The sequence below is a fragment of the Pseudorasbora parva genome, chromosome 2, assembly GCF_024679245.1.
Source record: "Pseudorasbora parva isolate DD20220531a chromosome 2, ASM2467924v1, whole genome shotgun sequence".
Lineage (NCBI taxonomy): Eukaryota > Metazoa > Chordata > Actinopteri > Cypriniformes > Gobionidae > Pseudorasbora > Pseudorasbora parva.
The window spans coordinates 61,327,299-61,344,173 of record NC_090173.1 but is presented as its reverse complement, the minus strand read 5'-3'; the positions used below and the strand labels follow the sequence as shown (position 1 = coordinate 61,344,173).

The 16,875-nt window shown below is 36.9% G+C and overlaps 2 protein-coding genes across 3 annotated transcripts in view; one reads left to right on the top strand and one right to left on the bottom strand.

Moving 5' to 3' along the window:
- The window catches only part of LOC137047870 (oocyte zinc finger protein XlCOF6-like), a 56,207-nt gene extending 44,020 nt beyond the window's left edge, over positions 1-12,187 (top strand). The window contains exons 3-4 of the transcript XR_010899278.1: positions 9,955-10,054; positions 10,802-12,187. The gene's annotated coding sequence lies outside the window, so the exon portion shown is untranslated. The remainder of the gene's footprint in view (positions 1-9,954; positions 10,055-10,801) is intronic.
- LOC137047921 (uncharacterized) lies at positions 1,669-8,378 on the bottom strand. 2 transcript variants are annotated; one of them, XM_067425858.1, is made up of 8 exons: positions 8,285-8,378; positions 6,661-6,714; positions 3,925-4,124; positions 3,735-3,843; positions 3,230-3,501; positions 2,885-3,093; positions 2,588-2,747; positions 1,669-2,429 (listed from the first exon to the last, which is right to left on the bottom strand). In XM_067425858.1, exons 3-8 carry the CDS (start codon positions 4,109-4,111, stop codon positions 2,290-2,292), a joined length of 1,077 nt encoding a protein of 358 aa, XP_067281959.1. In that variant the 5' UTR covers positions 4,112-4,124; positions 6,661-6,714; positions 8,285-8,378; the 3' UTR covers positions 1,669-2,289. The 2 variants fall into 2 exon arrangements, with proteins under 2 accessions (XP_067281959.1, XP_067281966.1); XM_067425865.1 differs by lacking the exon at positions 8,285-8,378 and having other exon boundaries at positions 6,661-7,768.
- Positions 12,188-16,875: the final 4,688 nt, after the last annotated feature.

Below are 16,875 nucleotides of genomic sequence, written 5' to 3'. Positions count from 1 at the left end.
CACCATTAAACAAAAGAAGAAGAGGAAGTATGGCATGCTTCTTCTTATGCTGCCTTCACACCTGACACGATTCGCGTGATTTACATGTTACGTCAATGCAGAGACGCGAATTGGTATTCTGTGGTGTGTTTCGCGTGGCGCCAATCACGCAAATTGAGGATTTTGAACGTGTGATTCGTGCAAAACATGCAAATCGCTCAAGTTGAAAAATCTAAACTTTGGCGGATATTCGCGCCGCATTACCCAATCAGGAGCTTGCTCTAGTAGTGACAACAATGAGGAGAAAGTCTGGTTTATATGAATCATATATTAATATCTGGTTCAGACAAGTGTGCATATTATTATCGCTCTGATAACATAAAATTACATGAAACAATTCAGTCTTTTTTTGTTAAATGCAAGTTATGCATGTTAAATGCATTTATATGTGATCAATAATACAAAAGTAAAAGTATAATAAGCTATAATAAAGCAAACAATTCAGTCAATCATTCAAAGTTAGTGCTAGTAGGCTACAGGTAACGTAAAGTTAAATAGACTAAAAATAAAAATGTAATGAAACTTCACTTTGCACTCAGCCTCGATTTGCCAGGGAACAAACGATAGATCCATGAGACCAAAGATCGCCCGTTACATATGCACAAGACATCAGAGTCACACACATCAGAGCCAGTGGCAAATGTCTGAAGGACATAACTACATTATCGCCTGAAAAAGTATTAAAACTACGTTTTGTCACACATTAACAGTAGAATTTTAGCAAAAAAATATGTGTAAACAGAGCCCATGTCAGCCATTTTTCCATGAGACGAGCCACATCGCAGAAGCCCTCCCATGACGCAAATTCGCATCTGTTGTGTAGTTAGTCACACGCGAATGGATTCAAAATGTTCACGCGTCCAACTTACTCCCGGACTCGTTTTCCGGAAGCAGCATACCTCGAGTAAGCAAGATTTGGGTTTATGCTGGCAGGTTTTTGAGCCTGTAAGTTCCGACTTCAAACCACGACTCATGACTTTGTAGCGGTCCAGGCAAAGTCACGCCAAACTACTGGAATTACAGTAGCGAGATGTAACAAAGCATGGCGGACCGGGCGGGGTTATGCTCATTTACAATCATTTTTATTGCTTACTCCTCGCTTATTTGAAGGAAACGGAGGAGAAAAAAACGGCACATAAGGCAAGAGAGGCTGTTATACCTTTTATTCAATGTTATTTTTATATTTGGAAATGTATTTGGTATTAATGTATTCGTGCACTCAATGGACTGAAAACTAGCTAACGCTAGAAAAGCTGCTGATAAATAATAGCTGCTATGCATAACGTTTGCTGATGAATAACGTTAGAGCAATACCTTATTTTATTAAACAATTAGGTTTTTTACGTACAACTTTTAGAAACACCGCATCCATAGGGTCCCCAGATAGCAAAATACACTCGGGCCAGTTCCGGTTTGATTCTCGCCTGCCGAATAGTTACCTGTCGGCCCGCTTCCGTCTGCCGCACTCGGGCCGTATGCCTGTTTACTCACTGCCCGATTCCGGGCCGAATCAATCGGGCCAGATGCGGCTGCCGTTATCCTGCCGACGCTGCCGCAATCAAGCCGGAATCGGGCCGTCACTAATGCTTAATGCCCGCCAAAGCTGGCCCGATTCATTCTTGCCGTGTTATTATGAAATGTCTACCTTTATTGATGTTTCTTGAATAACCTTTATACTACTTTTGTGTTGAGATGACAGCAAATGGATAGTGATACAAAACGTTTAGCCTAAAATACAACTTTTAAAGAAAATTCTAACATACTTTAAAACATTATTAATCCGAATATTGTTGCAAATGATATAAAAACAAAGACCAGAAATATGAAAAAACTATATTTATTTAGAAAATTGCACGTTTATCAAGAAACAATTTAAAGCACAACCAAAGAAAATAATCAAAGTGCACAGGTATAAAGGGACTAACACAGCACAAGTTCAAAGAAACTTGAATAAAAATGTTTTGTTAAAAATGCACAAGCAAAGAAACATCTTAAAATGGCTACTTGAATATAAATATATATATATAACGAATATAAAATTATACAAGTATGAAGAAACATCTTAAAACACCTATTGAAAATAAATACATAAATATTTAAACTAGAATATATTGGGGGAAAAAATTAAACTGCACAAGTATCAAGAACTATCTTAAAACAACTATTTGTCAAGAAAGTTTAATCTAAAAAAAGTTTAATAAAAAAAAAGCATATAAAAAATAGTGCAAAAAGGAAAAAATATGAAACATCCTAAACATTTAACACGTTCGACTTCGCTCTTTCCTTCCTTCCTCCATCTCTGTCAGGAGCAAGTTGTAGCCATCTTGTTATATACCTTTCCACCTCTTTATCAGTGGAGCTCTTGGTATGGGCATTTGTCCTCACTGCATCTGTAAATAGCAAAACATATTCAAAAACAGTTAGTCATACAGTTATACTATGTTGCGCAACAAAGAACAGATGTTGGTAAAAAATATATATATAATACACCATCAACATTCATATGAAAGTAATCTTACATGACAGATGTATACAGCAATCAACTTACTGACTACAATAGTCCTGAGGGCCAATGCACGAAATGCCACTTTTTGGTTTGCACCACTCCAGTTAATTATTTTTGCCAAGGAGTTTGTCAAAAGCTTTCCCAGGATACGCCACACAGCTTCTTTAGTCGAAAACCCACCAATAGTTCCTAAATAGGTTACCTTTGAAGAGGAGATAAAAAAAACATTAAACAGTATTACAGGCAAAACAACTATACAACAGTAACTGAGTATCAATGTGATTATAATATATACAAGACAAGACAAATTGTGTGAACAATGCAAGGACTTTAACTTACCAACTTCTTCATTTGTTCTGGCTGATCCTTTATTTGATTTTCAAGCCTTTCCAGATCAGATAAATCTGACAAAGGGAGGTTGAATGTGGTGATGTCTGGAAGTTCATCACTCTGCGACTGAGCACTGTTCTGTTTCTGCTGATTCTTCAGAATGATGGCAAGTTGTTGTTTGATGACCTCTTGTGCTTTTAAAACTTCAGTGAGCAGGGCTGCAAAAAACAAATAAAAATAAGCATACTTGAAGCTTGTTTTTGTATATTTTTGTATAGTGTTTTGGTAGGTAGTCAGTTGACTCTTAAATCCCTAGTTAAATTAGGCCTTTAAAAAGATGAAGTTCATACTTACAAACACATGATGAGCTGCAACATGTTCTGTCTCCATCTCCAACTGCACTGGGACATGGGCGTAAATTATTCCTAGAGGTGGTAGGACTTGCAATACCATCTGTGTGTCTGGATGGAGTCCTCAGAGGTTCTACCATAGTCCTTGGTGGTGAAGGTATTTGGGGTGCTGCAAAAACTTCTGAGTGATCCTCAATCCTGACTGTTTTTTCCAGTCTCTTGCTTGCAAAGTAATTCTCTTCATCATCCTCACTAGAGTGGTTTCTTTTATTTCCCCTAATCGTATACATGAAGAAAAAACAACTTTAAATAGCAAAACTTGCAGATTATAATGCATCAGCACAATATATGTACAATTTACATATAAGACAGTTACCCCAAAATAAAAAAATCTGTAATTATCTATTCCCTCATTCTGTTGTCGCTAACAGACTTTTCACTTTGTGGTTAACTACACTGTTTATATGAAAAACACCTGCAGTAAAATTAAATGCTTAATGCAAACAAACCTGTTCTTTCTTTTTGTGTATGCTGGACGATCATCATCATCATCCTCTGTCTGCAAATCAGACATCAGAGTTGCTTGTGGAAGTTTGAGCCGAGCTTCCTGATACGTGTCTATAAAACATACTTGGTTGTTAACGTCCCCAAAAATGTATCAATCATGAAATAATCACAGTTTTTTGAAAATATTAGTACCTGTGCTGTGAATAATCCGCACCCTGAAGGCAGACCAAGTATGATTAGGGGATTCATGGAGTGTTACAGCCTTCTGGATCTTAGCCACAGATTTGTAAGTCGGCCAAGCACAGGTACCATTCTGCACCCATGAAGATGGCACAACTTCCACTTCAGATGATTCGATGAACTCCACAATATGGAACATTTTCCCAAGAAATCTTTAAACAAAAAAAAACAAAACAAAAAAGAGCAATTTGTTCCATTGTACACATTTTACCTATACATTAAAAAAAATCTAGAAAAAATTTGTTATAAAATTTAACTAATGCTTTTACATAAAAATAAACAAATACTTTCACATTACCTTATAAGGGCAACATTATAAGGTAATCACCTGGCTTGGAAACAGTGCAAGATTATTTATTTTATGCATGTAAAGAGCATGTAAACAAACATTTGTAAGAGTATTTTGTATGATTATGTACACAACAGTGTGTGTAGCACTATGTGCCTAGTTCACAGAGAGAGTGTGTGTTACCGCAGGTGGTTTGTACAGGCCCACTCACCTGTATGTAACACTCCCAGAATTGCACATTAATCCGTCTATTTTCAAAAATACTGTTATGTTACACTACACGAGCCTGAATGTGGGATTTAGTTGAATTGTGTTTAAATATATCTATGCTACATTTCAAACCTAAGACCACACACTTGAACTGCTGTTGATGTCAATTTAAATGCAGTAAAGGTAGACAGGCAAACTTGTTTTGAAAAGGAAGTATGACATATTTTTTAAGTGTCCCGTCAATTTTGGCACATTTAAATTCTTTAGAAAGATCAGATACGAGATAAGCTCCAAGCCTGCAAGAATCAATTGGGTAGTCATAAAATCTACGGACAGACTCAAACTCAGCATATACGATGTAAGCATCATTGTTCTGAATATAGATGTTCTGTACCAACCCAATATTGGAACCAATTCGGACACAGTTATCGCCTTTAGAAATTTTTAGACAAAAATCAGGGAAAAATATTTCTTTATACTGTCTCACTTCTCCATTAACAAACTGCAAAATAGGACCATCACAATGCTCTTTTCGCACATAACTTCTGGAAGGGTCGATCTTAGAACCACCACTAGATATTTCAGATATCCTGCGTACAATCTGGGCAACAGGATGACATGGCCGTCGGACCAATCTTTTTAACTGCCCTAAATAATTCTCAAATGGAAATGCGGAAATGTTGTCAAGTGGACCATGGCATTTCACATCATCAGCTAAGTGAACAAGGCCATGCACATTATATACCACATATTCCTTGCCATAGAGCTTCGTGAAGTGCTCCACAAAAGCCACTAGTAATACCTTTGCATATTCACACATTACAGAACACAGGGTTGGATCAATAAGAATTGAAATCGCAACTGAGAGAAGCATAAAGTTATTGTAAACAGGAGTGCATACAACATCATGAAGAACTACTGATCCTGTGTAGAGCAAAAACTGTCTTAGTTCAGTAGCCTTCCATCTGTTTTTTTCTTCAATCGACCTTGGTTTACGAGCAAATTCTGATGGGACATAATTCTTAATGGAGAGTAAGTTCTGAGATAATTTGACTACTTTCTGTGATGGCAAACGAGTCTTGAGAGGACCACTTGTCCATAGATCTAATAACCTTCGCATCACACCAAGACAGACTAAATGCATATAATCATGAGGGAAACATGATACCATGTCTATATCTAGTTCAGTAAATGGAGATCTAGTTATGTGGTGGTCTTCATCACACATGCTTCGGAATGTTTCATTTGTTCTTAGGGCAGCATTAGTTTCAGGAAAAGTCATGCGCTTTTGTATGTAGACACCAGACTGTACACATTTACCACATGACGAATAACCTGTATGAGACTTAACTCCCTTAACATATGCACGAGCAGGGACATCACAAACTACAGAACAAATGCTTAGGAGTAGTTCCTTTCCTCTGAAAATAAAGCCTGACTGCAGGACCTTAACTTCATCAATTAAGCTTTTTAAATACTCTGCCAATATTTTTGGTTTTGAAATGCCACCAAATATTGCTATTAGAAAAGGCTTTTTGGCTGTGCCTTGTAATATGCCTAAAATAGGCCACAGTTGCATATTTGAACTCTTGTGCAACGGAATGCCATCAAAATTCAACTGCAATCTCAGCGTATGTCTGTTTGGTAACTGGGGCAATATTCTTTCAAGAATACCAGACAATGTATTAAGAATGCCAAAATAGTAGAAAGAACCTCCTGCTACTGGTTCTATTCTATATATTGTGTTAGTCTTAAGCAATGTTCGAGCATCTTTTGGAAGGCTGGGATGCATACTACGCAAGACTAACAGAAGAGCTGTTAATGCAACCATTGTGATTCTGAAGTCTATGGCCCAGTCAGTTAGAGTGTTTCTAAAAGCTTCCTCAGGACTTTCCTCCATATAGTCATCACTATTCTCTGAATCACTTGCAAAGTCTTCCGACATCACTGCATCATAATCATCTAAATTACCAGAGTCTTCCGACACCACCACATCATGATTATCAAAGTCCTTATCTTTAGTGGCTATGTTTTTACTTGTACAAATATGTTGATTATAAGCAGTGTCATCACTAGCCTTAGAGTTAGGAGTTTGCAAAGACCTTAAAATCTGAGCAACATTTGCCCTTGCCTTTTTTTGAATGTTCGAATTCACAGTATAAAACTCATAGTTTTCAGACATGACTTACACAGAATGGCCACTTCTGTGCAGAGCTTGGCAACTTCAATGATCTTGTCGTGGTCTGTCAAAACAAAAGCACAAAAACAATGTTTAGCTTTGTTAAAATCAATGTAATGCACAAATACATTTCAAGAAACCCCAGATATAAACATAATCTCTTGAGCACAGGGCACCACTTAAAGAGCCAGAAGAAAGATCAGTACCCAGCAGTTCATGGCTTGCAATAGCCCATTAACACCATTAACACAAACAAAACATTACTATTCACATTTGTATTCTAAAACATTGACATTATAATTTTGTCTTTGTGTTGATCCATGCTGATGTGCTGTTAATTGCCCAGAACTTGTACTTTTGTTTTCTTTACATTTAAATGTACATCTTTTTATACACAAATCAGGATCTGTTCTACCATTTTTTTTTCAGAACTGTTAACAGGGGCCATTAAATAAACCAATCATTAACCGTTAACTGACGCCACATAAAACTATAATTAAATAAATATGGATAAGTGTTTGGAGCCCATTAAAAACAGTCTGTACGGCATACAATGAAAATTACAATTTACCATTGTGAATAATGTTTTAAAATAGTAAGTCACACATAGTCAACATTCAACTGTACATTTATAATAAACGGTACTTCTAAAGCATTTATTAATCTTAGTTAATATAATAATATCAACATCTACTAATGCATTATTAAAATCAAAAGCTGCATTAGTTAATGCACTGTGAAATAACAAGAACAAATGATGATCAGCTCTATTTCTATTAACCAAAGTAAGCAAAGATTACCAAATACAGTAACAAATGTATTGCTCATGGTTAGTTAATACTACGGTTAACTAATGAACCTTATTTGGAAAGTGTAACCAAATAATGTCCTAAAATACTGTTAAGTTACTAAACACTGTTACAAATTAGATTTAGATTTATGCATTTGGCAGACGCTTTAATCCAAAGCGACTTACATTGCATTCAAGGTACACATTTTTACACATTAAAATTAAAAATATATATATTTACATAAGAACTACTTTTACCTTGTTTACTAGTGTTAAAAGAGCCAATTAGTATAGACCTTTTTAATTGCTTAGTAGTATTTTTAAGGCAAGTTATTTTAAGAAAACTGACTGAAATAATTGTTATTAAACAGGTACAATTTATCGTTGTGAATAAGGTTTTAAAATAGCAAGGCCCACAGGATTAACACTCTACTATTTTACCTTTAAGTTAGCTCAGCAAAAAAAAAAAAAAAAACTTTTACCACCTTTACTAGTGTTGTTAACAGAGCTAGTACTGTTACTAATTCGTTCAGCATGGTTTCTAAAAATATATTGACCTAAACATTTTTACGTTACTAAAAACAGTTACAACTTAATTGTGAATAATGTTTTTTTAAAAGCAAGACACTCTACAGTAGTTCAATCGAATATACAACCCATATTTAGTGTTAACTGAGTCAAATTGCATGTAAACTTTGTTAACTTCAAATCGTTGAATTGTTTTCTTAAAATAACTTGAAGTTAGCAATTACAATTTAACATTGTGAATAATATAAAATAGCAAGTTAGTATCAACAGTAAATCAAGTAGTAAAAAGAGCAAATTAAGTAGTAAAAAGCCTTACCTTTGCGATTGAAATCAGCGTCAAATGTTGTCACAGCCTCTGTTGTGAATTCAACTGTTGTGAAACCTAATCTCTTAGCATCTTCTTATCGTCCATTCAGTGACCGTCATCCAATCAGTATCGACTACGGAAATACGTCATCATTACGCAAGATTTGAAATTTGCCGTGTATTGCTCTAGATGCTATGGGCCTTTATTATACATTGAATAAATATTTATATTAAATAAAGTGGTAATAACACAATATATAATGTAAGAATAGAATATGGCACTTACTGAGATAGTTTTAAAGCCGTCATTGGAATAAAAAAATCGATGTGTACTGGTTTATCTGCATATGGATATTGCAATTTTTTTGTTTTTTTTGGTATTAATGAAAACTGGTATCACTTAGGCGATATAGTTTTAAAACATTTAAAAACAACAGGTTTTTTTGTATTAATGAGCACTGCTATCACTGCACATTTCCATGCAAGAAAGTTGCTAGCTAGCAGCTGCATGTGGTTAGCTTCAGTCCCACACGTGCTGTTCACATAAAGTTTGTCCCTTTCAGAGTGTCTGCTACATAAAATACTCGAAAATAAAAGCGCATCGATGATTTCTTATTTTTTCTTACCATATTCGTAAGCCTATGTCTTGCTAAATAATCCATTGTTTTGTTGTCGTCCAAACCACGATGATCACCGCAGTTACAATGAAACCCCTCCCACTGCTGTGAGTGACGAATCACTGGCTGCATGCATGTTTAAAAAACACATACCTTAAAGAATGCCCTGTATTTATTACAACAAAATAGATTTGCTATATTGTTATAAATATTAAACTTCTGTGCAAAATGAACTGATTGTTTCAATTTAAGTTTTACAGGAGATAGTATGTTTTGGACAAATTCACAATATTTAACAAGTAGCTAAAACAAGATAGCCTACTGTCAGGAAATTAAGCACTTTTTAAAACTATTTCATTAATTATTGCTAGATGCAAATAGAACATGCCGAGTCATTGCCAGAAGTGGCCCAGGTCTCTACTGTCAGAATCGGACCAGTTACGGTGAACAGGAATCGGGCCAGTGCTTTTCAGCCGTAACAAAACTGCACGTGCCAGAGCGAGCTGCGGGCCAGAATCGGCCCGGTTAACACACGCCGACGCCGAGTCCGAGCCGCCGGCGCCGCGGGGCAGCCGAGCTCGGGCCGATTACTACATGCTATCTGGGTCTGCCATTGTTGTTTCGAGGGCTATGTGACGTCAGAACTCGTAATTGGGAGTAAATCGATCTAGTGTGAGTTCATGAGTGGGAAGTTTGACTGCTGTTCCAGTGCACGTTCACCGGGAGAAGATCGAAAAAACACGGGTTATGGGGTGCCTGGAACGCGACATAATTAAAGTTCATGGTAAATGTGAGTGTAAGTTAACCTTGCTTTCTGGAATACCCCCAAGTGCAATGACAACAAGTGTTCATTTACCAAGGGACAAACAATGGCAAATTTCACAACACTGTACTGTGACGTTAAAAACCTTAAAATGAAGACATTCTCTGATAAACATCCCTTCCAATCACACACTCCTATGATTAAACAAACATAGAAAATAAACAATAATGTAAAATATAGAATGAATGAATGATGAATCAAATAACAATTTTATTTGTATTTTTTAATTTGTCATTTTAGACTCAGCAGAGTGTGAACGGGACTTTTATTTTGTCATCCAAGTGTGACGTCATAAGCCCGCGCCACGCTCCCGCATCTGTTGAGATTCGGCTGGAGAAAGGTTTGTGATTTTTAGCGTTTAAACTGTTTAATGCGATAGAAAACGACTGAAGTGAAGCAGAATGAATGATGCAGTATTAAATGTATCACTGAATGACTTTATCTGACATTTATCAGCGTTGTGTGAGTAAAGTAACATAATAAAATCCTGAGTAACATAAGCGTTGAAGCAAACGTGCCGCCCTTGCATGTGCTGATCTGAAATAACATCGACAATGATCCAAAAAATAGTTTTTAACCCTTGTGCACCCTTCAAATTCACTACCCTCGTGGCTGAAAACAGCCACTAAATTAAACTGCTACATTTTGTTGCATACATCAATTAATCAACCTCAGTCCTGATCACACACACACAAAAAAACCCTTTTTTTTTCAATCAAGACTTTAACTCTTTAATTGCCACTTTCATAAATGATTTGGAGAGGGGGAAAAAACACAAAATGACTTATTTTCAATACAAAACGTGATTGTGGACTGGATTTATTTGACCTTTTATCACAGTCTTGGACATTAGAAATAACATTGACTTCGATGCAATGTTAGTTTTTGTGCAGCATCAGATTTTAATGGTTCATTTACTCCTCGTGGCTGTTTTAGCACCATTGACAATTACTATCTATATTTCTACAAATCACTAATAACTAAACTGGCTAATATAACAATTACATTGTATTAGTTGTGTTAGAGCTACTGAACTACAGCTTTGAGGCTTCACTTTCTTTCTGTTAATTATTCTCATCCTAAACAGGACAAACGCACTGAAAAGCTCCTGGAGAAGCGACTGAGATCCACAAGGACATAAAGATGGCGTTTATTAAAGAGGAGAGTGAAGATGTGAAGATTGAGTTTATTAAAGAGGAGAGAGAAGACATGAAAATTGAAGAAACATTGAGAGTAAAACATGAACAAACTGAGAAAGAGGAGAGTGAAGACGTGAAGATTGAAGAAACATTGAGAGTGAAAGATGAAGAAACTGAGGAACAAACAGGTTGGTTTCATTCTCAAAGCTGAACTCAGTCTTTTGGTCTTTATTAAAATCTCCCGCTCTACAGAAATTAAGGATATTTTTAAAGAATGTCATGTGAGTGTCATAGTTAAAGTGCTATTATTTATTGACCAGACGTTCGAACACTAACCACCTTCAAGTGAACCTGTGAAGATCTGACTTCCATTCATTATAATATCAAATTAGGACAAATAATTCAGCAATAGCCTATTATAATAACTTGAGTTATATTAAACACAAAATCTACTTGTGAAATCTCTTACCCTTTTCCCACCAGAATGAACCGGTGCTAGTTCAGAGCCAGTGCTAGTGTCAGTTATAAGTTGGTTCAACTTGAGAGCTTTTAAGAACCGGTTTGGCTTTCCACAGGCTAGAGCCAGGTCTTATTGATCTTATTGGTCTTGTTGATCAAGCTGATGCAAGCAGTTCTTACTTCTAGCCCAGCAATGTTTTGGTGCTAGTTAAGAATCACTTTTCCTGGCTCGGAGCTGGTGCTTTGGGTGTGGAAAGACAAAGAACCCAATTGAGGTACATCTAGCACCAGAACTGCCTTGGTGGAAAAGGGGTATCTGCTTAGCTGACATGTTGTATTATAGGAGATTTAGTTCATAATCCGCAATGTCATTGAAGATTGAATTGATCATTGATATGGGGATTATGTGTGTAATCTGGAGGAAAGTGAGTAAGGGAAGTGTGTAATCAATTGAAGTAAAACACTAGAAGTAAAAAGAGTCCAGCATGTGGGAGAGTAAAACGCTAGTATTTAATGAAATGAGTGGGTCAATTGAGCTTGTCATTTTAGGCTGCAGGACAGGAATCAATAGACAACATTAATATTAAAGATTGCACCGTGTAGCCATGAGAGGTAGCCTAAACGTTTAGTCAACATTTAGCGTAATGTAAGAACATTTTTTTCCAGTAGAGGTCACAGAGCTGAGACGTCTTAAAGGGGTACTTCAGCGCTGGGAAGATGAATCTGTATTTAAACTGGGTCATCAATGCAGTAGAAATGTGAAATTATTTTTGAATTTGGTGTCTTCTAGACTGAGAAAAGACAGAAAATGTATTTTTGTCCCATGGGGATGAAAGACTACAATTCCCAGAATGCTTCGCTGCCCTGTGAGGCCATTCCCAAAGCCACCGGGACTGGATTACAGTGACTGAGTTGGATAAATTAAAATGAACAATTAAAAACTAAACGTGTCAGTTAAATTTTAGATTCATTGCACACCAACTGAAATATTTCAGGTCTTTTATTGTTTTATTGGCCAATTGAGCACAGTAATACCATGGTCAGTAAACCATTTACCAGTGGTTTTGGCACTGTGAGCAGGTGCCAGGTCGTGCTGAAAAACAAAATCTTCATCTCCGTAAAGCTAACGAAGTGGTAAAAAAAATTATAATACTAATTTTTTTCATGCTAATTAAACATTTCGCCCTTCTCTCGCGGTGACTACAACCCTAGGGAACGGTAATTAAATAAATGTTCTAAATAAATATGCACGTAGCCTTATAATAATGATGATAAACAATTACACAACTTTAAATAAACTCAAATATTCTACAACACGTTGCTTATAGACAAACTACAATACCATAAATGATGGAGTAGGCTATATTTCAAGTTGTTAGGTTGTACTTTGCCTAAGGGAAAAATCCAAACTTCAGTCTATTTTAACGACATAACGTAAGACAGAAGATAGAATATATCAGAAATGATCAAATCTAATATCAAATATCAATCTCAAAGAGATAATTTTTGGAATATAATATTAAAATGCACAATCACAGTGACACCGACTGAGTTAAGCATTTGCCGTTTCTGAGGGGAAATATTGCAGTGCCTTGATCTGCCAGTCTCTTCAGGAAGATTACAATCAGGGAACACTACAGTGGTTAGCTTGACGATGTGAGTACAGGAAGCTTTTACTGTAATTCCTAGATGTTTTGTCTCCTAGCTGCTTCTTGATTCTAGCGCCTAGTGAGCTGGCTGACAGGCGTTTGTCATTAGGGGTGTAAAGACAGGGTATCCGCGGGGTCTTGAAAAGTATTAAAAGGTGATAAATCAATTTTGGGAAAATTAAGACCCTTATAAAGTATTAAAAAGTCTTATCACGGCTTTATAAAGTCTTAAATTTTGAAAGTATTTTGTTCAACCTATGTCAAAAGAGTTTGACTCCAAAAAGTATTTATGAATATATTTCTTTTCATCACCATAAGTATTAAAAAACAACGGGGTGCTCAGTCTGAGATTGGCTCGGAGCGCGCGCGCCAGGAATGGAAATTAGCACCGCCACCAGCCAAATGCGGCTGATTTAGAGTTGTGGCGGGTAAACTCGCTTCACCTACCGAGCTGTTTCACCTCTTTGTAAACTTTGTTCAATGCACGCGAGTGCTGCCGTATGTGCGCATATAACCAGTCGTTTTCTCCGTCATCACTTGTGTGAAGACGCGCTGTGAGACTCGCGCGCGCTGAGAGAAGATCTGACGCTGTGCATCATCCGAGAGCGTGCTCGTCTCACAGAGCGCAGATATTGAGTTCTCTTTCAAGTCTTGCGCTTAAACGGACAAACTCACACAAGAAGTATGTCAACATGTCCATCTTGATGAGTATCCTAGCAGACATAGTCTGAATATGCCTTTAGTGAACTGTATAGTATGCACAGTTGAGAAAGACAAGCTTATCCCTGCATCAGGTCTTAAAGGCGCAGTAGCCTTTACTGCTGCCTGAGTGATGTTCTTATATTTAGTTTGACATTAAACAATGCTCTTGATTGAATAGCTTTTGTAAGTTTAATAAGGATTAATCTTTCATTTAAACAGTTAAATATGCAGTTATTTTACATTTGATTACTTTATTCAATTTCTGTACTTTTCTGCAGGCCAGTAGGCATGTACATTATTATTTAATGTACACGAGTGAGGACGAGTTAAACATTTTAGTTAGAATTTTATTTTTCGGTTTTCGGCTTTGGTTTCTTCTTTTTTGATTTCGGTGCATCCCGACTGACAATGTTCTGCTCAGTATGTTGTCAACACGCTTCAAAGATGCCAGAATGAATAGTTTCCTTCTTGGGACTAAAAACCATAAAACTGGAAGCCATAAAAGACCACAAATCATCGTGAAAATGTCAGTATTTCATTGAGACTTGAGATTAAATAAACTGCTTAAGTATTATAGAGCTTGTAGTATTAATTTTCACATGCAGTTACACATTGTCAGTTAAAAACTAAAAAGTGTCTGGTAAAAACATTGAGTGGTAGACTTTGAAAAAATTAATTTCCATCCCTGGCGAGCGCTGTCTTCCGGTGACATCATGTATTTTGTGAAATGCGCAGTTAGGTGATGTGTCGCACTCCTGACGTTGCGAAACAGATATGCAAAATAAACGATACAAAATTGGCCTACGATGGAGATTTTAAGTCTACATTCGACTACAACTGTTTATTAAAGGTTTGTTGCCGATTAGAACTTGAAGTGCGATGAGGTCTTAAACTATTTTGAGAAGGTCTTTAAAGTCTTAAAAAGGTATTGAAATTAACTTCAGGATTCCTGCATATACCCTGAACGATTCGTTTTAACAACGCCAATTATATAACCACGTTCCACTAACATCCCGTAGTTACATATATCTGAATAATATGAGGGGCCCACCAACTATTATCTTAACGCTGCCAAAACATAGCTTATTATTTTTTTCCAGTATATTGTCACAAACGATAGGTGACCAAATGCAATTCTTTATATAAAGAAAACGTACACCAGAAAATAATCAACGTAATACATTTTCATGAAAATGAAAATAAATTGAAATAATACCAATACAGCAAGTCAAAGAAATATAAACACCAAGATGGTCCGTGATACAAATCAATATATAAAAAAAATGCATAGGAAAATGAAAATATGAAATCTTTCTCAGATTAGCTCAGGGTTGTAGATGAGTGATTATTAAGGTATGGCATCACTACATTGAAAGTTGAAAATTACAGTTAAAGACGATGTCCAAATCCTGATGATGTTAGAAAAACCTCACTCAAACCAAACGAATATGAAACTCTTCAAGTGTTCTTCAGATAATCCACTGAAACATTAATAGTCCACAGAGTCAGGATTTGACATTCCATCAGGAAACCCAGTGAGAACCATCCATGGGTTAGGAGTCACTTGCTATCCATATCTGTGGACTTGTTTTTAATTCATACAGACTCACCAAAACAATATACAAATATGGTAACCTTTATAGAGTTAATATGATTGAACAGGAAACAAAGTCGGTTGAAATAAAACAGTCACATCGTTTCGTATCATATCGTTCTAAATGAACCAATATCGTCCTTAAATCGTATCGACAACCTCAAATCGTGATACGAATCGCATCGTTGTTAAACGAATCGTTACACCCCTATTTGTCATGACAAAGACGTAGTTTAAGGCGGAAAAAGTTTGTGTTTATTTACACTGAATCAAAACCGTTTCAGCATCGCCTTTGATACTAGGGGCTGAGGTGGGTCAGACCCGGCATATTTTAAAGGTGTGGTTGGAAGCAATTTGACTTTTTTAACTTCAGTTAGTGTGTAATGTTGCTGCTTGAACATAAACAGTATCTGCAAAGTTACAGCGCTGAAAGTTCAATGCAAACGGAGATATTGTCTTTTAAAGTTACGGCAGTTTATCGCCTACAAAAATGGCAGGTTTGGACTACAACAAGCTTCTTCCTGGGTTGGTGACATCATAAACCCTCGCTAGTCTCCGCAGATGTGACTTCTGCCCGTAATGGGAAGGGGCGTGGCCTTAACCTGTGCTTGGCACTTCAGCCAATAAAAATGCAGGAAACTGCATTTGGCCATCTGACCAATCTAAGACCATTGCGTTTTTCGGAGGAATGGGCTTCATAGAAGCAGGAAGCAAACGAACCGTTAATAGCACAGTGGAAATAGCGGTGCGAAATAAAGGTCAAATATAAGAAAAACAGTAGTATTAAGACATGTTTTACTGTGCCCCATAAAAACAACCAACCCTAGAAAAAAAACACAGAACCACCCCTTTAAGTCTGCTTTTATGCGCCATTGTGTCTTTACCAAGTGGCAACCTCCCGCGATCTCTCTTGAAGCCAATATGGAAGTAATGTAAACTGCAATTTCTCAACTGGCCACTAGAGCGGCTCCAGAGGAGCAGAATCTCATTGAGCCCCATGATAAAATTCTCAACTTTACAGCAGAAAAAAACATGTTTGCAGCCTGGTACAAATTGTGGTTTTGGTCTATACGGCTAATTTTGACCTTCATGACAACTGTAAGGGGGGTGAATGTTTTTATAACTCATTAGTTTACGTTTTATAAAGCCTTAAAGTTCTGCATAATTAAGGCCGTGGTTACAGGTGGATAGCCATTTATCCGCCGTCAATAGTCATTGCATCACCTCAGCTCTGCGCACATCTTGCCTTTTTGCCCATTTTCTGTTATCCGAGCATGACACGCGATTACTCGCTCGCAAGATGGCAACGCCCAGCTCGCCCCTACTTTAATGTTCACAGCGGCTTATCAGAATCCTATGGGTGACGTCACGGACACTACGTCCATATCTTTTTACAGTCTATGGTCTTTACACAGAATTTTAAGCAGACACAGACCCACTTTAGAGCCGGCTGTAGTTATTTTTACTTTTGTCCACCCAAGGACACTAAGTAAGGTAGTGATTGGTACTCACGTCACCGCTGAGGTTGTGATTTTGGATCACACGTCACTTAAGGTGTGGTTATGAGTACATCAGATGACCACCTTCCCCCCTGTTAGTTTGGGACACTAGTCAAGGC

Excerpts from the sequence above, each read along its gene's own strand:
- LOC137047921 (XM_067425858.1), bottom strand. The coding sequence starts at position 4,111 with ATGTTCCATATTGTGGAGTTCATCGAATCATCTGAAGTGGAAGTTGTG. Across the intron at positions 3,844-3,924 it reads GCGGATTATTCACAGCACAG|ACACGTATCAGGAAGCTCGG; the intron begins GTACTAATATTT and ends TATGTTTTATAG. Across the intron at positions 3,502-3,734 it reads TACACAAAAAGAAAGAACAG|GGGAAATAAAAGAAACCACT; the intron begins GTTTGTTTGCAT and ends GTATACGATTAG.